Source organism: Scleropages formosus, chromosome 3 (assembly GCF_900964775.1).
Source record: "Scleropages formosus chromosome 3, fSclFor1.1, whole genome shotgun sequence".
NCBI lineage: Eukaryota > Metazoa > Chordata > Actinopteri > Osteoglossiformes > Osteoglossidae > Scleropages > Scleropages formosus.
The window spans coordinates 17,109,874-17,132,652 of record NC_041808.1 but is presented as its reverse complement, the minus strand read 5'-3'; the positions used below and the strand labels follow the sequence as shown (position 1 = coordinate 17,132,652).

Genomic DNA, 22,779 nt, shown 5'->3' with positions numbered 1-22,779 from the left:
TGGTGGAATAAAGGTCAGGATTAATCCTGAACCTGTGAATCTGATGGCTTCCAAGCCAAGTACCGACGTTCCTGGATGCTGTACATAATCACAACCCATAACTGGATAAGCAAATTGGAATATTTACAAATGTATATCACATGTAGCTCTTAAAAATTAATCTTGTTTAACTTTTTAAAGCAAGAATAGGAAACGCATGATCTTGACAACTCACAATATTAAAGTCTGAAGGGGAAGAAGATCCGGGCATTTAATTTGGTGAGCAGTGGTGTTTGAGTATATGAGCTTGTTGTCTTAAGGTTGTTGATTCAAGGCCCGGAGTCTTATAGTACAACACAGGAACAACACACCTAACCTGGACTTCTACGGTGGTAAGTGATTCATGGTCTGAAACACACTGACTGGGCGGTTAAATTGAAGGAAGGTGCAGCAGGTGGCGTAGCAGTTAGATCTTTGGCCTCTGCACCGAAGGAGCCACTTTCAAATCCCACTGCCTGCTGTAGTACCCTTGATCAAGGTATTTACGCTAAATTGTTCCAGTAAAATTCACCCAGCTGTGACAATGGGTAAAATAAGAAAAAAAAGTAAGCAGCCTAACACACACACACACACACACACACACACACACACAGATCTTCTGAACTGCTCGTCCCATATGGGGTAGCGGGGAACCGGAGCCTACCCGGCAACACAGGGCGTAGGGCCGGAGGGGGAGGGGACACACCCAGGACGGGACGCCAGTCCGTCGCAAGGCACCCCAAGCGGGACTCGAACCCCAGACCCACTGGAGAGCAGGACTCGGTCCAACCCACTGCGCCACCGCACCCCCCCACCAGCCTAACACTAAGTCACAAAAGTATAAACTAAATAAACAAATGCATGTATATGTTCAGAAGCAAAGCCAGCGAAGGCTCCTCAAACAAGAGCATCAAGCAAGAAACAAACCGTCAGAAACTTTAATCTGTGACGAGAATCAACCCAGAAGAAACCAAAACCAGGACTCCAAACATGGCGTGGAAACTGTGGAGGAGACTCTTTCTTGCATGACAACATCCAGCACGGCAAAATTTATTCTTCCCCTACAACAAACCGAGTACAAACAAACCCTTTCTGGCTACTAAGTCAAGGATGGCAGAGCTCTCTTATTATGGAAAATAGAGGCAGAAAAGGTAGGTGCAGGAATTCAGTGGGGAACGACACACCGCGCTTTACATTTAACAAGACTTGTCTGCATTTTTCTACAGTCGCTTTACCTTAAATGGCGCTAAAGGGCACAATGTGAGCTCACGGAGAGGGGAGAATCTGCAATCCAACGAGGAGAGGGGAAACAATGTAACTGACGTAAAAGGGTGAGAATCACGGACGAGCATCAAACGTTATTACATTAGACCTAAGCTGAACAACGGAGGTTCGTACGAAGGTGGTTTTGGTGGAAGGAGGAAATAAAAGCACTGAGAGCCACTGACACTTTTTCTCACTAACTACAGCTAGAGATGGGGGGGGGGGGGGGACAGACTGGGCACTTAGAAAAGGATGCACACTGAGCAACAGATGTAATCAGAAAGCCGCAGCACAGGACATGCTGCTTTGTTTTTGTGGTGCGCGAGCTGTGTTTTCTCACACCGTTCCGAGGACTCGGGTTCGCATACCTGCGTTTACACCAGATGGGAATATTAATGAGCGGCCAAATCGCTCCACACTGCCCAGCGTGACCACAACCGCTCTTCCCTTCAATGCGGTGGCCTGACTCCTCGACTTTTTTTCCATGATTTATTAAATCATCCTCCCTCATCAAAACCACAAGATCTCAAGTAATTCCATTTTAGCAGAGAAGGACAGCATTAGGCACATCAAAGAGTCCTCTTTAAACAAGCAAGAGTGCAGCTGAGGTCCTCTTCTTCAAAACCACAAGCAGCTCCAATAAAATGAGGATACTCACTCACCGCCACCTCTTACCATCCACCTGTAACTGTACAGACAAGTAGCTACATGAAGTAGGAGACAGACACGTGGTGTAGTGGACCTATAGGTTGCAGGTTCAAATCCCACTGAGCAAGATACTTTGCCTAAACTGCTCCAGTAAAATTACCCAGCTGTGTAAATGGGTAAATAAGGAGAAATGGGTTGGACCAGGTCCTGCTCTCCAGTGGGTCTGGGGTTCAAGTCCCACTTGGGGTGCCTTGTGATGGACTGGCATCCTGTCCTGGGTGTGTCCCCTCCCCCTCTGGCCTTATGCCCTGTGTTGCTGGGTAGGCTCTGGTTCCCTGCTACCCCGTATGGGACAAGCGGTTCAGAAAGTGTGTGTGTGTGTGTCAGCTGAATTAATAAATGTAGTGACAGGACAGGCAGCCAGTTTGTTGATCCTGGAGGAAATTACACACACAGAACAGCGCTACAGAAACAATTAGTGACAAGACAGACAAGCACAGCAGTGCGAAAGGACGGCGGAATAAGAAACGTTGATCGAACGAAGCAAAGAACAGACACAGACAGGCACTCCGCGCTACTTAACACTGCTAACAAGTATTTGTCAGAGATGCCCGTCCTCCCTTTTATTTTTCAAGAAAATCTTTTTGAGTGGGAGATGATCTGGGCTGCTATTTGGTTTTGCAAGCGCCACAATCGCACTGCTCTCCCACCCAGATTCGAGCTCGAACTGGAGTAGCGCAGGGTTTTATTTTTTGTTTTTTTTTTTTTTGCGGGAGAAGCGCGAGCACACGCACGAGCCGAGACCAGATCGACCATCTGATCTGTCTGAGCCCGTCGGCGGCGCGCGTACTCACAGCCGGAGCTTTTGCTACAAATGATTTTTTTTTTTTTTGGTTTAAAAGCTGAAGTCCCCCAGCTATCCCGCCCAACATCGCAGTTTCTGATGACACATGATGTGACATGATGTTACAACAATTGAACAAAAACATGAAGTGAGACTCAGACTGTCCCTCCAAAAAAACCGCACGTTTCAGAATCATTTTTTCCACACTCTGGTTCTCGCTAACAACAGCCTCATTCTACTTTCAGATTGTGTGTGTGTGTGTGTGTGTGTGTGTGTGTGTGTGAGAGAGAGAGAGAGAGACAGAAAGAGCCGTGTGCGACAGATAGGGCGCTCAGCACCTCCAGAGCGTAACACTGGTTGAAGCGAAGTCAAATATTTTGCAACGGAGCAGAAAGCGAGCGCGCACAGCCAGGCACACACAGTCACTCACACAGTGACAGTCGGACACAGGCTGCGAGCGCTGACCTTAAGTTGGTGACGTGCGCGTTCCGAATGCCTTCCTCGCTGAAGTCAAAGTGGACTCGACTGCGCTGGCAGGGCGAGCGGCGAATCATGGCCCCGGGGGGTGCAGCAGCGCGTGGCGCATGCCACCAGCGGGAAGCGTGCCGCTAGTAGTGCCCGTGACACGACTCCTGCCGGCCGGAGCGCGACTTCCTCTACCAGACGCCTCGTAAGGTGCGTAGCGCAGGGGACGAGGGCTGGCGGAGAGACCCGGCGCGGACCCGCAGGAGCGGAGTATAACGTCCTCGCCCCGAGCGCAGCACGTGGGCTAAGAATGACACACCCTTCGAGCCGGGGAATGAGCCGGTCATCACCGGCGGCGAGGGTCCGAGGGGCGGAGTTCTCCTTTGCCTTTCTGGAGGTGGTGCGGACGCATCCCGCCTTCTCTCCGTTTCATTCCCACTTCGATTCTCCCACAGAAAACATGATACACTGAGTAAGTAGACATGATGATGATGTGTCAAGCGAGCGGGGCTGCGAACCGATGCCGGTGGTCATGAGCCATGGGGCATGGCGTGCCACGTGGCCTCTCGCGCCAAGCAGTCCCAGAGACACACGGGACGCAACCCCGCACGGAGGCTCGAGACCAGAGAACACAGCCCGATGATCAACGATGCGATGCTCTCGCCCAAACTTTTGCGAAATCGTGTTTCAAAGACCACGGCCACGCGTTTCCCCCCGAAAAGCCAGTTCACATTTCCCACTATTTCCGTGATTCTTAGCGCGAGCTTCACACCGCATATCTATATGTTTCACTTGGTAACACAGAGTGTTACACTAGCGTAGCATCGTTCACGTCTCAGCGCGCGTGATAACTGTCCAGTACAACATGTGTGAGCGCGAGGAACAGTGGTCGTGGGGAAACCTTTGAGCTAATCATATACTCTGCATATCTGTCGTAATGTCGACGGCAGAAATTGCAGAAAATAAGTGAAGAAAATGCAAATAGGAATAAATGAAACGGGAAAAAAGACAAGTTGAGTACAGAAGTAAAACCAGTCACGGTGTACAATCGACTGCGGTCACGCTGTCAGTCAGATACTACTGTACTTGTTTTCCATCAGGTCACAAAGTTTGGTAACGTTTATAACACCGGTTTTGAATTTATATTGCGAACTTAGTAAGGATTATTAAGCATGATGTAAATGAATTCATCATGTGAGAAAAAAGGAGAAGGGTTACTCATGAAAACTTTTCCGTTAACCTGCCTGCAGTTCAGTATGAAATACACCTGAAGACCAATTAATTCCCTTCTTATCATCTCTGTCACGTTTTTCTTTCTTTTGTTTTTCGTTTTTTTTTTTGGGGGGGGGGGGGGGGTATATTTAAAAAAGTAATGCTCTGACATGAGTTTGAATATTAATTTCTTCATGACCGCCTCGTTTTGGGGAACCTTCATGACACAGAACAGTAAAAAATGGGAATCTGAACATGTACTTAGCAGTGCTGCACTTTGGATAGAACACAAATGAGAGGCGTACTTTCTGTTTCATACATTTAAAAATGTTCAGTTCTGGAGAACTACTAACTAAGCTGAAAGAAAACATCTTTCTTCGTCAAATGACGCAGCACTTCCTAGAAATGCTCACACTGACTGAGTGTACTTTGGAGAAGTCAGAAACCGGAAAGAACAACAACAAGCGCCAAAAAAAGTCCAAATCTGACAGATTTTTTTTAAAAAAATTTATATCCATTACATTTTTCCCTTTCACGGTGCTTCGGTAAGTAATCCTCGAAAAGATTAGTCAGATGTTTCTTTGGTAAATCCCCCAGTTAGAGTCGGTCATGAGAGTGGAGACTGACTCTAAACTGTAGACAGTCTGGACAGAGGTAAAATATTTAATAAAATTTAAGCAATAACATCAAACTTGACTAAATTAAATACAAAGAAATCAGAATGTCCGTAAATAAGATGATTAAAAGAGTAAAAGCAGGGCAACGTAGGCTTTGCCTGCTACCTGGCAGCATAGTGTTACATCTGCAGCCTTTGGATCCAAAAGTTGTGGGAAAGTCTCACCTCCAGCTGTAGTACCAACGACCAAAATGGTTACCCTAAAATTGTGCCAGAAAAAGAAGAAATTATTGCAATGCACACATTGTATTTTTTATAAGCTGTATGTCGCTTTGGAGAAAAGCACTTGCTAAATAAATAAATGTAAGTGAGTGATGTTAGAACGCGCTCCGCAATTTCATCGTGACCGTCACCAGCAACAACACTAAATGCTGCTCTCAAGTCCACTGAGGCAGCTGTGAAATATTTACACACTTCTGCTGAAAATCAGTATACTTGTTAGTTTGAATGCGGTACATTTTTCTCCACATTTCCTTCAATTTTAATAGATGATGAAGTCAAAATGTACAGTAAGTTTTCATGGCCCACAAAACACACGTGAACATGGCTAGAGACCTACTGAAGTTTTGACAAAGCTGAAATAACTTACGGGGAGTCACTGGGTGGGGAAAACTTATTCCCTTTACCTACTCTTTAGATTTATTCGTAAAGCCTGGGCAGAAATGAGTAAATCAGAATATCACTGAAACTCTTCCAAACCAGGCAGCCAGACAACGATGCTACAACTGGAACAGAAGTTCATATTCTCCATATATGATTACTGTATCTCTGTTCACTGCTGCGTACCGCACAAATGATGACAAATTTGGCGCAGAAGCCTAACAAACTGACTTCCTAAACTTATTGCAACAAACGTAACCAATGATGTGTCACTGAATAAACCTATGACGTTATACTCCTAGAAACATATTGGATTTCTGCATATGATACATCCATTCATTTTCATTAACCGCTTGTCCTGATTAGGGTCACAGCAGTTCACAGCCTATCCCCATATACACATACACACACTACAGGTAATTCGACATCACCAATCCACCTAAACTGCAAGTCTTTGGATTGTGGGAGGAAACCCACACAGACACGTGGAGAACATGCAAACTCCACACAGACAACATGATTCGACCAATACCCACAGTCAGGGCACTGTGAGTCAGCACTGCTACCTGCTGCACCACTGTCACCCCACATACCACGTATGATACAGCACAGTCAAAATCTTTATTTCTTTTAAAAAAAAAAGTTTTGTTTCAGTATGCTTTTTTTCTGAAAGTTTGAGAGATCAATATTCTTTCATAGGGGGGCGCGGTGGCGCAGTGGGTTGGACCAGGTCCCGTTCTCCAGTGGGTCTGGGGTTCAAGTCCTGCTTGGGGTGCCTTGCAATGGACTGACGTCCCGTCCTGGGTGTGTCCCCTCCCCCTCCAGCTTTACGCCCTGTGTTGCTGGGTTAGGCTCCGGCTCTCCGCGACCCCGTTTGGGACAAGCGGTTCGGAAAATGTGTGTGTGTGTGTGTGTGTGTATTCTTTCATACACAAAGAGAACAACTTAAATAAAAACTCTCCTTGATCTCATCAGGCTTTATAAAATAAAAAAGCTGTTTTTTAGAAGACCTGAGGACTTCCAAGCAACATATGTTTTGGTAAACCTGGGCCCATATCAGACCACAGTGGTCCTGTCATATGGACATTGTGTTGTTTAATATAAAGCTTCAGTTTCAAGGGACCCGGCTGCCGCTCTGTGTGACAATAAATTATGTTGGTGCCAGGTTGACAGGAGAGCACTTTGGCAGCTCCAGATGCACGTGGACTAACTTGCGATAATACTACATTGAGGGTTCACAGCAAGTTTACAGTCCTAGGATGTGTGGTGTGGTGTATGTGTGTGTGTGTGTACGCTAATCATGTAATTGACATTTCTGTGGAAAATATTCCAACTGCGGTAAGCTCTGAAAGCAGACTACATGGGCATGAATAAAAAATATAAAATCCTTTTGGTTAGCCAGCGACTGTAAAAAAAAAAAATCTGGTTTTCCAACTTTAAAATGTCTCCAAAGTTTCACTGGAAATAATTAGTTTATTCAGTTGAAATGAGTGAACATGATGTCTTTATGAAATTATTTTTTGGAGGGGTGCACGGTTCCAAGTTACACACACACACACATTTTCAGAACCGCTTGTCCCAGAGGGGGTCACGGGGAACCGGAGCCTACCCAGTAACACAGGGTGTAAGGCCAGAGGGGGAAGGGGACACACCCAGGACGGGACGCCAGTCCGCCGCAAGGCACCCCAAGCGGGATTCGAACCCCAGACCCACCGGAGAGCAGGACTGTGGTCCAACCCACTGCGCCACCGCACCCCCCTGGTTCCAAGTTACCTAAAGCCAATAAGAAGAAGCCTTAGACCAGTACCTTAACCACTCCTAGCAACCAAAGGTTGTGTTTCAACTTAATGTTAAACACATCCCAGAACGTGAATGAGCGACTGACTGACTGATTGAGTGAGCACATTGTGCATTAATAGCATTAGTGGTAAACTCCTCCATCAATCGTTCCATAGATTATTGGGCGTTAATGCAAACATAAACAAAGCAGTTGCCTTGATAAGGCCTGGGCCTCCACAATCACCATACCCTATCACTTAGTAGTTCCTGACCTTTTACTTATGCTGCTAAATTAGAAACAGGAAGAAAAAATCTCAATAAGATTAAGTTAATTATAAGCTGGGGACCTAGCACCACATTACTGAAAGGCGGTGGTGGTACTTTGGCATGGCTGGACAGATGTCTTATCTCTCAGCGAATGCACAGCCCCTCCCTGTGTTCCCACGCCTTCCTGCTGGATTTCCTACACCACGAAGCTCCAAGGCAGAGTCTGATGCCTCCACATCAAAACGTGAATTTGTTTAAGAGACTTTCTCGGTTAGGGCCGGGAGATCAGATAAGCTGGTGTGGTGCATGAGGCTGATTCATTCAGGACATGATGTAAATGTGGCGTTGAGGAAATGAGGCACCATGGGACAGGGAAAATTCAGGCACACAGACCACAGAGTCTGCTGTTGCCATTGCTCATTGTGAGGGTTGGAGAAGCAGGTCTGTCCTGAAAAACTACAGGTGAAGTGATGACATCAAATAGCATCTGTTAGTAAACAAAAATAAGTGTTTGTATACAGAACTATTTACAACTGAAAAAATGAAGACGCACGTAATAACACATTAACGACTTGTTGGGATGATCAGGAATGGTAGATGATGTGACGGTTCAGATAAAGTTGTTTAAAATAAATCGGAGACAACAGCTCTTTAATGGATGCAATTTCTCATATACTAAACTTTGGGTAATGTTTCTTAGTGATTATCATCACAGCCACAGCCCATATTGCAGTTTCTCTTTGAAAATTAATGCAGTCCCCATTTGTACATCTTACATTTACATTTATTCACTTACAAGACACTTTTCTTCAAACTGACGTCCAACTTTGAGGAAAAAATGCATTTCTTCAACATATGGACCAATATGCAGGCAGATGTGCTTGTTGAAGTGCAGGCAGCTTGCCTGATGCCACCATTTAATCAGCATGCATTGTGAGTAGCTGCATATAGAATTGGTAAAGAGTACAATTTTTTTTAAACAGATAATGTAGTGCAAGTTAATGCAGTAGATCGGATATCAGAGGAGAAGGGCCCAAAAGACATGTGTTTTGAAAGATGCCTGAGCAGTTCTGAGAGAGCCATGGAGCTCATTTGTCCACACTGAAGTCAGAACCAAAAATTTTGGGTTTGGACCACTTGTACGTAAGACCACCAAACAGCAAGTGCTGGAGGAGCTTAGCTATCTGGCTGGGGTGCAACGAGCAATCAGGTCCTGTAGGTAGCAGGGAGCAGATTCATTGATGGTATTTTTGGTTATAACCAGAACCTTGAAGTTGATGCGAACAGCTACAGGCAGCCAGTGTGACAGATGAGGAGAGGAGATGCACGGTAACGTTTTGGCAGGTCAAACTCAACTTGCGCAGTGACGTTTTCTATCAGCTGGAGAGGTTTCATAGAGGAGGCAGGAAGGCCAGACAGGAGAGAGGTGCAGTCTTCCAGGTGGGATATTACCATGACCTGGACCAGAAGCTCTCTAGAGTTTCTTCTGGGATAAGGACAGATCCTGTGGAATTTATCCAGGAGGTATCTGCAGGCCCAGGTTATGGCAACAATGTGTTGAGAGAAGCAGAAACTAGTGTCCATTGTCACTCACAGGTTCTTCAGTAATGAGCAGACTCAACTATGTTGTTCCTGTGATGCCAAGCTGTCCAGGAAGCTATGTCAGATGTGACAGGCAGGTCGAAGAGTACAAGAACTGAGGCAAGGGAGGCCATTCTAGCGTTTGACACTGCAAAAAAGGCTGTCTTGGCGTAGGTCAGACTGATAACCATCAAGGAGATGGTGTGGGCAAGGCATACTGATAACTGCTTATCGGCTGAGCGTGCAAGAGCTTTTGAGAGAAAAAGGAGAAGAGAGACTGCATTGTAATTCTCGACCGAGGTAGGGTCCAGAGAGGGTGTTTTTTTTAACAGCGGTGAGATGGGGGGCCGTTCTGAAAGCAGATGAGAAACAACCTGAAGAGGCAACAAGTTAATGATAGGAGAGATGAAAGAAATAAGTTGAGAGGAAATGGCCTGTAGAGGAGGCGAAAGACGGAATCCAGGGAGGACATGCTAATATAAAAAAATCCAATCAAGCTTAACATTTTCTGATTTCATTATGTCAAAATGTGATGAAAAAGTAGGACTTTGGCACTGCTGAACTGTAATACAGTATAAAGGGGAATGTTGTTACTCCACAGAGCAACATTAGGGGGCGCTCCAACACTAGGATCTCACAGTTCTCTCTTCAACACTGCTCAGTGTTACAAGAACTGAACAGTCCTGGACAACATATAGTACAGTACAGTATATTTCCAAAACTTTATATAAAACAGTTATTTGCAAGATATCTTAAATACTGCTTAAATAATGCTGGTTAAATAAACACAATATGACACAAATAAACAACAATGCAATTATAAAGTTTCCATTCATTTTTTCATTGCAACTACAGTATTGTTATAATATCAAAAACAACAAAAAAGTGAATCACTGCAATGTTTTTTCTCTCACATTTAGACTAATTATAATATAAAGCTACAACTATATTTCAGAAATATAGGGACAGTCAACTGGTGTTCAGTCATGGTTTCGTTTCGTTACGCTGCAGCAAAATAAAATCGGTTATTTAGAAGCCAACACACAGAGGATAGGTGGGCACGGGGGGGGGGGTCTCGAAATGCATTCAGGGAGAGGCTGTGGCCTAATTCGCCTGCAGCATTTTTATTAAGATGTTCCCTGTCCTAGCAGCTCTGCCGTTGGCTTCGTTCACTGCTGCACGTCTAAGCTCCATCCTGGGCGTCATCACGTTTGTCCCAAAACACGGACGAGAAGCCCAGAACGAGTGAAATTCGCAGAACCCACATAAAAACCCTAAAGACAAAGCATCCATCCCCAGCAGCACCAGACAGAGTATTTATGGCTCAAATGCATTTGTCTTAATGGTCCATCATCTCATAGTGGCACATGCAGCCACCGTGAGTCATCGGTCGTCGAGAGGCATCTGAACAATTCCAGAAATATGAAATGTCAGTCTAGAGACAGGACTGAAAACAAATGTCATTGCAGCACAAAGAGCGTCTTGTTCCTCACCCGTGGTTATCTACATGTACTGGATAATGCGGAAAACCACCGCTTAGTTTTGGCACGACCGGCCCAGTGCAAGACATCGGAGATTAATATTTGTTCTGGAAAAGAGTCAGTCTCTTCCCGATTTATCGTCTAAACCAGCGTAAAAACATGTGCGCTGACTCGAGCAGATGTCTCAGCAGCATTTGGCAATAACTGTTGACAAAATTCAGCCCAACAAGGCAGCAGATGTTCTCAAGGGGCTCCCTACGCGACAAACAGTAAAATGTCAGGTAATATTCATGAGAATAAACTTGCCTAAAGGAGTAAATAGACATAGCCAGCATCGTAATTTGCTTCCTTTCTTGGCTTTGTCAAAAACCTGAACTTGCGCTGCTAATTGATTCTAATAAAATTCATCCTTCTGATAGTGAACCTTTATTTATCGGACCCCTCCCTACGTAAGGTGACTTAACAACATTAGCTCAACTGTACAATTACACCGGGTCCTCAGCTTAACTCCTGTAACTGCTTACAACAGCACGTGTGTTTCAGTTAAAGGCGGCGAACTGCAAAGTGATCTCCCGCCTCTGGAAAAGTCGAACCGGTGCACAATGGCTACTGCGGTAACTCACCGGCCAAACATACCGCCACAGCGTACACGACCGGCTCGCTTCTCCCATGTCGCTCGGGAACTAGCAAAGTCAGAAAAATGAAAACACGATCTTCTGCCACTACGCCCCCATCACTACATGAACTCCATTGCATCAGCTGTGAATTAAAAGCTTCTGTTTTGGCCACCTCCTCTCCTGGGCTGACATCGATGGAGACGATGACGATCTCCTGCCAGACAGCTGTGTCTTCCAGGTAGGATCCCTCTGCTCTCTCCCTAGGTGTGCACCCTTGTCTTCTCGCATCCTTCATGACCGAAAACCCTGCACTCTGTGCTTCCTCCCACCTCGGGGGGGAAGGGAGGTTGGATTCCTCTCCTCGGTCTTAAAGATGCCAGCAGATGCATCTGCCCCACTGTGCTGTTCGCAAAACACATGGGGAACAAACTGGAAATGATGTCATACCGCAGACATACAGACGTCATACCAACCAATCAGGTCAGATCTAATCTAATTCACCCACCCATCACATTCACATTTACTCGTTTTTATCAGACACTATTCCTCAAAGTGACAAACAGTGATTATTAGTAGTAGTATGAGTGGATGCCTTCATCCACGGTGACTTAGAAGTCCGGACATACTGCACTGAACTCCACACGGTCGTTCACCAGTCTATACAGGAGAGAAATCTAACATTCATTCACTCCTCATCAACACACTAAAAGCAATGCAGAGTCACCAATTTACCTGAACACCTCCCTATAGCCACAGCAAGACTGCATGAAGACTGTGCAGGATCTGAACCTGTGTCTGACCACATCATTCAGGCCCTGTGGGGGACCAGCACTACCCACTGATCCCCTATCCCACTTACGCCGACACCAACCTTCCACGAAGATGAAAGCAGAAGCGGAGACCAGCAACATGCTGATGTTCAACGTACTGTCAACTTGACCGCACGCACTTGGTGCTCAAAAAACGGCCGATGGTGAGCTGGCGATATACATTCAGTAGAAACCGTACTTCCAGTTTTGAATTTTGATTTTTACCTGGGTGAGCGATGTGATACTCTCTCGCGATGCTGGGCAACGGCAGCGATCCACATCTCCCAGTCTGCTGTACGGTCGCTATACAGATGCCCCCCGTATCTACGTTGTGTTTTGTGCATCCATAATATCACAGAAATACCCATTTGTGTCTCCTGCTACTGGTGGCAAGAAGAAGAGGAGGGCAATTATTCTTGAGGGGAAACTCAAGATAATTGCCCAGCATGAAGGCAGCAAGCCCGTAATGGCCATCGCACGTATGCTAGGCTACAATGTTTAGTAGGTTAGGTGTATTACGTGCATTTTTGACTTACGATATTTTCCACTTATGATGGGTGTCGCGGAAAGTAACCCCGTTGTAAGTCAAGAACCACCTGTAAAGGGTGCCGAACCGACAAGACGAAACTGGCTGCCACCACGTGAAAACAAAAGAGAGGAAGATTATGCGGAAAAGCAGCTGCGCAAAGCTGAGTTCGATTTGAACCCATGTCCAAAAACACAGCCCACAAGCTGTGTGGCACCAGTGCTACCTGCTGTGCCACCGTGCGTGCTGGCTACTTTGTAAGCGGCTCTCACTTAATAGTGTGAGCTTTGTACACTCAGCTACTTCAATTTATTTACCCATTAATACAGCAGGGTAACTTTTACTGGAGCAGTTCAGCTGATGACTACAGCCACCACACCACCTTTTGCCTCATTTTACTGCATGATGGAAAAACTCTCTCTGCCTCACACTAAACCATCTGGCTCCCTTGACATAACCTGCCTTGTCCCAGGAAGGTCTGTTTAATGTCACATCATCCTCCTTTTTGGTTTTTTGACCACGAATGAAAACATCCATCTCCCACTGGAACAAAAGTGTGCAAACTGTCCCCCCCGACCTTCACGCCACAGCTCAACTCAGAAACCAGACCATACTCTGTCCTCGAAAAACACGGACCGCACGCTAGGTGTATGAGTGTTCCTGAATCTCACTGTTCGTGCCCACCAGTCAGCGCCCCACAGCCCCCCCCCCGGCAGCCGCCAAAGCCGTCCTACAGCCCCGATCAGTGTGATCTAAAGGCTTCAATAATCCCCAAAAAGCCTAATTGCTGAAAATCAATGCCACCACAAGCCAGATTGTTTGAAAAAAACATTAAGTCTCGGTAAAATCAGCCTTGCTTGGGGCGCTGCCGAGCTGCTCGATTCTGGATCTAAAGGTTAAATAGGGAGATGAAGAGGCAGCGATTCTTTCATCTGCTGTTCAGAACTGTTTTGCTAATTGAAAGAGGGATGCGGTCTTGGCTTCATTCCTCATTTGGCGAAATAACCTGAAAAGCAGAACACCTTCCGACAAGCTGGGCCGATGAACAGCAGTGTCGACCTGAGCTCTGTGCCGTATACCTTAACTGGGTAACAATTACAGTGATTACTATCAGAGCCCCTGAGAAGAAGACAAACTGCATATTATGGGCATGGAAGGGGGGGCATGGTGGCACGGGCTTGGCTGGGTCCTGCTCTCCGGTGGGTCTGGGGTTCAAGTCCTGCTTGGGGTGCCTTGTGAAGGCCTGGCGTCCCATCCCGGGTGCGTCCCCTCCCCCTCCAGTCTTATGCCCCGAGTTGCTGGGTTAGGCTCCGGACAAGCGATCTCAGACTCTGTGTGTGTGGGTATGGCTTTTTTTTTTTTTTTATGACAGCATAAACTGCTTGTCATGCCAGACACTCAACATTAAGGGAAGGTATCCATATGACAATCACCCAGTTTAGATGTTATCACATTGCACCCATCCTTACTATAGTGTTTAGCCAGTCTAATTTGAGCCATATACTGTACTTTCACTACCGAGAAACTTCACTATGAATTTTCAGTGTGATGCGTACAGCCTGGCTCTCCCTGCCATGTGAATTTGCTCTCCAGGGTTTTCTGCACTGAACAGGTGGACTTGAGCCTGGATGGAGCCTCTCTGCAGAAAAAGGACGTCACCAAACACACTGGTCTCAGCAAGGACTTTACCTCCTAACTGCCCATTGTGTCACTCTAATTGGCTCAGGGAAATTGATTACTTGTGCAACAAGGCAGTGACACACAGCAGAGCAGATTATCTGAAGGAGACGGGAGCGAATGTAACCAATGCGATCGCAAGCGAGACACGGAGCGAAGCCAGCCTCAGATAGTATGATGCAGATCGGATGCTGAGCAGGTCACCAATGCGATCTGGTTGTACCGCTCTTTGGAGAAACACGAGTCAGGGCAGTACATTCGCTAATGCGGCTGACACTTTTCTTCAAAGAAACATACGACTATTATCCACTTATGGTCTTGAGTAATTTTTACTGCATGAATTCAGAGTCTGTGCCTTGCTCAGGGGTATGACAGCAGGAGGTAGAATTCAAGCATGGGTCCTTCAAGTGGAAGGTAACAGCACTGACCATTATGCCACCTAATACACACACACACACACACACACACACACACACACACACACATTGTCTGCAACCGCTTGTCCCGAGTGGGGTTGTAGCAAGCCGGAGCCTCACCCAGCAAGACAGGGTGCAAGACCGAGGAGGGAGGGGACACCAATCTGTCGCAAGGCACCCCAAGCGGGGCTCGAACCCCAGACCCAAATCTGCCGCACCACCACACCCCCTCTTTATGCCACCTACTGCCTCTTTTATTTTTTGGCACAATTTACCCATTTAACAAACGCTATTATCCAAAGTGGAGGGCACAGTGGTGCAGCGGGTTTGGGCGGGGCCTGCAATGTGGTGGGTCTGGGGGTCGAGTCCTGCTCGGGGTGCCTTGCGGCAGACCGGTGTCCCATCCGGGGCGCGTCCCCTCCCCTTCCAGCCTTGCGCCCTGTGTAGCCGGGTTAGGCCCCGGTTTGCTGCGACCCCGCTCGGGACAAGTGGTTGTGGACATGGCGTGTGTGTGTGTGTGTGTGTGTGTGTGTGTGTGTGTGTGTGTGTGTGTGTGTGTGTGTTATCTAAAGTCATTTATCAAAGCTTAGAACTGTCAGAATTGATCTTTTTTCAGTCAGTCTGAGGTTCTTCGGAGTCACACTAAGGCTCAGTAAAAGTTTTATTTCTGTTCTGCAGACTCTCACCAGGTGTTATCCATCACAGATACACGCAGATACGTATAGGCACATGTGAAAAAAGACAAACGGCAATGCTGATGTTCACATGCTCGCACTGTTCCGTGTGTGTCCTTTGTGCTTGCAGCCTGCCCTACGACGTCTCTATTACATCTTTTAGTTCAGCCAGTTCAAACTCAGCATGTTCTTCAAACAAAAGCTACTCAAGGGCTTTCAGCCACAGGCATTCTGCATTCTAGAACACTCTATAGCATGCAGTTCGTAGTAATATGTACATGAAAAGAATGCAAAACACACACACACTTTCTGAACCGCTTGTCCCATACAGGGTCACAGGGAACCAGAGCCTACCTGGCAGCACAGGGCATAGGGGACACACCCAGGACGGGACGCCAGTCCATCGCAAGGCACCCCAAGCAGGACTCAAACCCCAGACCCACTGGAGAGCAGGACCTGGTCCAACCCACTGCGCCCCCAGAATGCAATACATATGATTAATAAAATAATGGAGACTAGTAAATAATGAAGTAAAATAATTAGAAAATAGGTACAGTCCAAAAGAACTTTTTAACTATCACCTACAATTCTGTTTTACTACACTATTTAAAGGACCTCACTCTAAAATAGCACAGATGGGCCCCTGACTGTAAGTCTAGGTCTTCAAGCAATACGCTACCTGAACGAATATTTAACAGGATCACCCGGCATAATACCCAGTTTGTTTGTTCCAGCAGGCAAGATTCCACCAGGATAAAAGGGAATTAGTTGAAGTGCAACCTGTCAAACATTCGGACCTCTCGTTTCAGCCATATTCCGCGGCCCCTGCTGAAAAGGTCCCGGTGCTCGGTCGTTCAAAGCCCTCGCTTGATAGAATGCGAAGATTAAAAAAGAAGACGATTTCCTCACGTGGTCACGGAACCCTTATCGTACCACATTTACAAGTCCAACGGGAGATGCTTTCCAAAACAGAAAGTTTCTGCACTTCGAGCTCAAAACAATCCCCGCTTGCAGAATGGGGTTACACGAAAACCGCTCGTGTTTCCCTAGAATATTCCAGAAAGGATCAAGTGCATGCGAGCGCTTCTTGAACTCCCGCTCTTACATGTTCATGAGAATCTGAGCGCTGGACAGAGCCCATGGAGAGGTAAAAATAGGAAAGCAAACACACATGAAAGCCAACAAAGAGTTCACTTTTGGTCAACAGAGCGTTAGGGGGGGGTCTCCTTTTTTTGGTTTCACTGGACTCATGCAGAAAAAAGGACACAAAGCCATTGATGGTTTGATAGGGAAGGTCTCCGAAAACACGGTCAACCAGTTACCATTATTAGCGTAAGAAAGTAAGAGTGCTGGTCGGTAGCTCTGAGCCGACACCGCAAACATTTGTGGGACGTCGCCAATTTTGTTTGTGTTGGACACTTTGTTACCTGTATGCTACAATTACTGTTAACATTTCAGTTAGGGAATTGCTTACATTTACATTTATTCACTTAGCAGACGCTTTCCTCCAAAGCGACTTCCGATGAACTCTATGTAGTGTTACCAGCCCACACACCTTATTGACCAAGGTGACTTACACTACTAGATACACTGCTTACACTGGGTCACTGATCCATACATCAGTGGAAGACACTCCCTCTGTCACTCACACACTATGGGGGAACCTGAACAGCATGTCTTTGGAGTGTGGGAGGAAACCAGAGCACCTGGAGGAAACCAACACAGACACGAGGAGAGCACCCAAACTCCACACAGGCTGAGTGGGGGATCGAACCCACGTGCTCTCGCAGCACCCAGGCGCTGTGAGACAGCGGCGCTACTCGCTTGTTCTTAAAGCTGCCTGCTTTGCAGATGATTTCAGCAAAATGTGACTGGAACAGCAGGCAGCTTTGAGAGGCAAAAGATCTGCGTTCAAATGCCACCTCCTGCTGCAGTAGCCTACAGCCAGGTACTTGCACGCGCACCCAACTTCTGCTCTTCAGCGGTACACAGCTTCGACGGCACGACAACACCTACTAACAGCGCGGTTGTATAGTCGGTATGTTGCATCACCGCCACGCTCGGGGCTGCCGTAACGTACGTGTCACTCGCACGTGTGCAACGCACGGCAGGAATTCCTGCGCCCGTGAGCAGGTAGGTGGCAGAAGGGCACAGAGCGTGGGAGACGTGCATCCCACCCTGCGCGCCACCGCTCGCCGTGGCGGTCCCCCGTCCCACCACCCGCGGAACAAACAAAGGAGCCCGCGGTTGCCATGGGACTGGGAGGTGGCCGACCGCCCGCCCGCCATGTTCTCCATCTCTCCCTCGCTCTCCGCCTGAAATGGCGCCCTGCGTTCGGACCCCAACAGGGGAGGCTACCTCGTCGCTTGCGGCTGGCGCTCTCTGAAACGCCCCCGTCACTAGAGGCGACGAAGTTAGCGGGAGAATGCAAGTGAGATCAGGACACACGAGCGATAAGCGCCGAACGGGAGAGGTGCGGAGCGGCAGGAGCAGCAGGAGCAAGTGGACGGGCGGTGAAAAGGCCTTTCACGCGAAAATGCAAATGTGGCAGAAAAGAGGCACGAAAAGAACGGAACAATTACCTTCCATGAAAGGAAACGGTAACTACGGCGGCGATGCTTCCGATTAAACGAACTGATGGGTGTAGCTACAAACCCAGCTGATATAAAGTCATTTTCTAAGACGCTGCCGGCTTCGAAGGGCCCGTTAATTAAAAGCCGCCCTTTCCCAGCTTTCGAGTGCACCGATATGATCGTTTTCCAGCAGATCCCCCAGGAGTGCGTTCGTGTTACATTAACGGCAAATGAAAACGTTTGCCGTCGCCGCCAAAACGGAATTAATCGCGCCGCGGCGTGGCGTCAGTATGCCCTTGTCGTTCGAGAAGGGACGATTGCTGCAGCGCTGACGGAGTTTATTGCGTGCGTGATTTAATATGAAAGATGTTATTGCGATAAAAATCCGAGTAAACGGAACAGCCGGTCAGCGACGTAAAAGGCTTTTCTTTGTTTTTCCATTCGGAGTTTTTGCTTTAAAACAAGCTGTTGAAAATAGACTGGCAATACGTCAACCGCCACTCCCTGCGCAGCCTCCGAGGGTCTGGTACCCCTTCGGTGAGAGATGTTAGGATGTATTCCGCAAATCCTTTTGTTCATCTGACTCCCACATTTATTATTAACCTTTATTTAGCTGACCACTTTGCCCGAGGCGGCGTACAATGTCAGAAAATCAATTTCGCGATCATTTACCCATTTATACGGCCGGGTATTCTTATTGGATCAATTCAGGGTTAGTGTGTTCATGAAGAGAACTGCTGCAGGGGTGGGATCCAAACCCAGAACCCATACTTTACAGTTAGGGCAAGACCTCTAACTGCTACGCTACCTGCTGCCTTCTGCCCTTGTGCTGTTCCTCTTGCCATTCTAGCGTCAGTGGAAAATGAACCACTGAGCATCTCCCCTTCGACACCAGCACCGGCCGAGCTCAAACACGGAAGAGGTCCTACCTGAATTTGGCAAGGAAAAAACTGTGATTGAATCTGTATGTTGCTCTTGAAACAAGAGTAATGTCTTAAGTCTCTTGCTGAGACTCCGCTAAGTTCTAAAAATCTAAAAAGTGGAGAAGCAGGAGATCAGCGGGTTGCACCAAACTAGTAGGGTCTGCGGCGCTGTGACACCCGTAGGTATGCGAGCCTCCCGTATCGACAAGCCCTTATCATGCTGACCGCCAAAGCCAGCATCATTCATTCGTTGCTGTCGTTACAAATCGGCTTTTAAGGATATCAAGTGTTTCTCCGTCACCTCCAAACACACCCCACCACCCCGCTAAGCACTGGGAACGTTCTGGAAGAGAGTACAGATGGCAGGAGCTGGCAAGACCCAGTACGAGCGCCACGTGTTCGGAGTCATCGCGGCGACTCCGAACACGTGAGACCGAAACGCGCCGCACATGCGGTCCAGAAGCTGTAGCGGGACTTCTAGGTGGAGACCGTCCTCTGGGATCCTAAACCCTTGTCTCCAGCGCGAGTCACCACCTTGTCGTGACACAGTCCCTGTGCTGGAACCAAGACGCTCGTCTTCGCGGATGAATGCCGCATCTGCTGGAGACAAAATACCTCGAAGGTGCTTGTTGCTCTGGTAACAGTATCTATGGACTTTATTTGGGTTTGACGTAAGAGCGGTCTTTTTCTTTTTTCTTTTTTCTTTTTTTTTGACCCAATGGAAAAATCCGCGCGCGATAGAATGCGTGGAATTCTGTTGAGTGGAGCAAGTGTGATTGAGCTAAGTAACCGGAGCCTCTTCATTATCCACACGCAACTGTGAGGACCACTTGGCACATCTTATATCTCGAGCAGAAGAACGCTGCACAGTGTCACTCACACACTTCGAAATGCCGACCGCAGCACCCGCAGGACGCCGTTTTCCCCGCGCTCGGGGACGAGGGCGTCGCGCGGACAATACGAACGGCGTCCGGCAGCATCCGAAAACTCCCGGCACGCCGGGCGTTTCCTCAGCGAATGCCGACCGGGAAAATAATGGCAAAACCCAGACCGTGACTAGAATCCAAACATGCCCATGACTTTAGCGTAGGCAGAAAATAATGAGGAATCAGATGGACCTGCGGGCACGGATCTTTGATCAGACATTAACTATTACTGCCACAAACAATTACTGTCAGCTGTGACGGGTTGGCGAACGACAGTCAGGTCTCAAGGGACAGGGTGCTACGTGCTGCGACCTCTTCTTTCAAAATATACTTAAAAGGCACAGTTATTCATAGCCAGTGGGTGTGGACGGCTTTCTGCTTTGCGTCTGTACCTCGGCATCCTCTCGGGTACTATTTCTGCCGGCCCTCTGGTTGCCGGAACCTGCTTTATCTCAGCGTGCTCCTAATCCGTGTCCATAAATCAGGACGAAGCGGAGTAACGGCCCTCCAAACCATCCCGCGGCAGTTTATTAGGCGGGAGATACAGCCGCTGAGGCGCGCTGAGGAACGGGAGAGGAGAAAAAAGGTTCGGCTTCCTAACGAGTTAGAAAACCGCGAACCGCAAACGAGGCGACGATTCATTGCCGTTTTGTTTCTCCGATGGCGCGCCAGGGAAGAGCAATTACGTGCAAATCCGGCGATAGCAAACGAGTCCAGCGCGCGTGAAGGTGACATAGGGACTTGCGAGTTTCGGCAGCTTACCGTCCCCAGCTCTCGCATCGAGCCAGAGAGGCCCTCGGAGCTGGATCGTGGTCCCGAGTTTGGCATTCGTGAATACCGCGAATGGGCAAAGCAAGCGAACCTGACCGATAGCCGGACGGCTTTTTAAATGCCATGGCAAGATGGGGAAAATGTCAGCGCGGGAAGCCCGCGGAAGAGGTCTCGCTCACGATCGCCTCTCGTCATCGGTTCCTGGGGTCGCAACGCGAACCGCCGGCACGCTGACGTTCGGAAGTAACCCGGATTACGCCCCTCATCGAACTCCTCCCGCTGAGATCACACGTTAGACATTCCACAACAAATGCACGGCGGCGATTTCGCTTTCCTAGGACCGCTAATGCCACGAATCATTTTCACGCGACTCAAGCGCGGGCTTTACCGGAAACGTGATGTGTGAAATCCCTCCTGAACGTGTCGGTCGAACTCAGCGTTTTAAATTCCTTGCTTTTAAATGAAAAGCTCTCCGAATTGTACCTTCAAAGTGAGCGGGCCTAAGCACAACCTGCCGCAAATTTGCTGCTGAAGAGAGAAGCGCGTACATCCGTGTAGGATTAGCACATTTGCAGCGTTCCGGAATGATCCGAAGACACGTCACCTTCGCAAGCAATTCTCTATGCAGCTTCCCGCATAATATGCGCCAGTTAAAAGCGTGGCTTTGGAAAACCAAAGAAGGCACGCTGAAAATGTCCTTGTTGAGCATCGCAGGATTGCGAGGTCTGCTGGCACTTCACCGGGATCGGTCCCAGTAGGGGATCTGTTTTGTGCCGGTAGTACATGTTTATGTGACTCGCTAATAATGCCTTTGACCTTTTGGGAAGCCTTTGACAGCGGTTGCCGTTGAAACAGCATCTGTTTGTAGAGATAAGGGCGAGAAAAGGTCAAACACCGCAGAACACGGCCGAACGTCAGCTGTGCCTGGATGTCTTCGAACCGGGCGACGCGGGTGAGACAGCGTAGGCCAAGCGGGAGGGACTCCATTTCATCACATAATAAAAAAAAAAAACCTGATATTTTTAAGGAGCACAGAGGTCCAAGATTTAAAGTTAAAATAATTCTTGGAATGCTGCTGTCTCCGGGCTATTCGGAGAGCGAGGTACATGCGTCGCGTCAAAGTCGGTTTAAAATTTCACCAGCTCAGCCAATTGCTCGGGTTGCTCAACCTGTTTTCCCCACAGTTTTTAAAAAAGCTGAACGCGAGCCCACCGCGCACGCCTGCCAAAGCGCTCGCGGTGTGTCGAAATCTCCCCAGTGACTCGAGGAGGGGACTGCCCTGATGCACTTTATTCTATTCGTGTCGCATCTACAGAAACGGAAAAGCATCCGTGAGTAAAAGGGATTGTACGGGATGTTCAAATACATTCAGAAAAAGAACGGAAGAGCTAAGAAAGAAAAAACATTGCTAGCATGGAGATATAAAAGGCTGCCTTTATTAAAAAAATTGGAAACGGGAATAGCTCTACGGGACACATTAGTCAGATCTGAGATTACATACCTTCTCAGAATATTTAGCAGAGTGTGTAATGCTGAGATCCATGGCATATGCTCATCACATCATGCAGCAAGGCAGCAAAGAAACAAATTATGACTCTTTAGTTTATGTGAAACCGCTGCCATTCCTCCCCAGTAGCGCAATCACAGTCACGCAGCACGGACGAGCGTGTCGGCAGGAGATCAAAATCACAGCCACGAGAATCGCGGTTCCGAACCGACGCAGCTGCGCACACACTTTGGAAAAAGCTTGATCTCCTGCGGTTTGTTCCCCAGCCGTGTCATTCTATCGTGTGGGACTGTAACGCTTCTAGAATCAAATAACCATGTCTTTTATGGGTTTTCTCTGGCTAGGGTCGGACAATGGAAATAGTTTCTCGAGGAGCTAAGGGGAGGGTTCGAAAGGCACATAATCTCTCACCTGAGGCACAAAAAATAAAGGCAGAATAGAGGGGAGGAAAAACAATAATAATTCTTAGACGTTGCCTCCGGAAACACACACGTGGTTTTATATTTGACGTTGCACTAATAAGATG

General features: G+C 47.7%; 1 protein-coding gene across 4 annotated transcripts in view; it reads right to left on the bottom strand.

Annotated features, from left to right (window-relative positions):
- LOC108935114 (cAMP-specific 3',5'-cyclic phosphodiesterase 4B-like) overlaps positions 1-22,779 on the bottom strand; it is an 84,588-nt gene that overhangs the window by 34,499 nt on the left and 27,310 nt on the right. Inside the window, exon 1 of one of the 4 annotated variants that reach the window (XM_018753409.2) lies at positions 3,239-3,538. The exons of the other annotated variants lie outside the window; for them this stretch is intronic. Within the exon in view, the coding sequence (XP_018608925.1) occupies positions 3,239-3,327 (89 nt within the window). The 5' untranslated portion in view covers positions 3,328-3,538. Of the gene's footprint in view, positions 1-3,238; positions 3,539-22,779 lie in introns of those variants that run through there. 4 annotated transcript variants of the gene reach the window in all.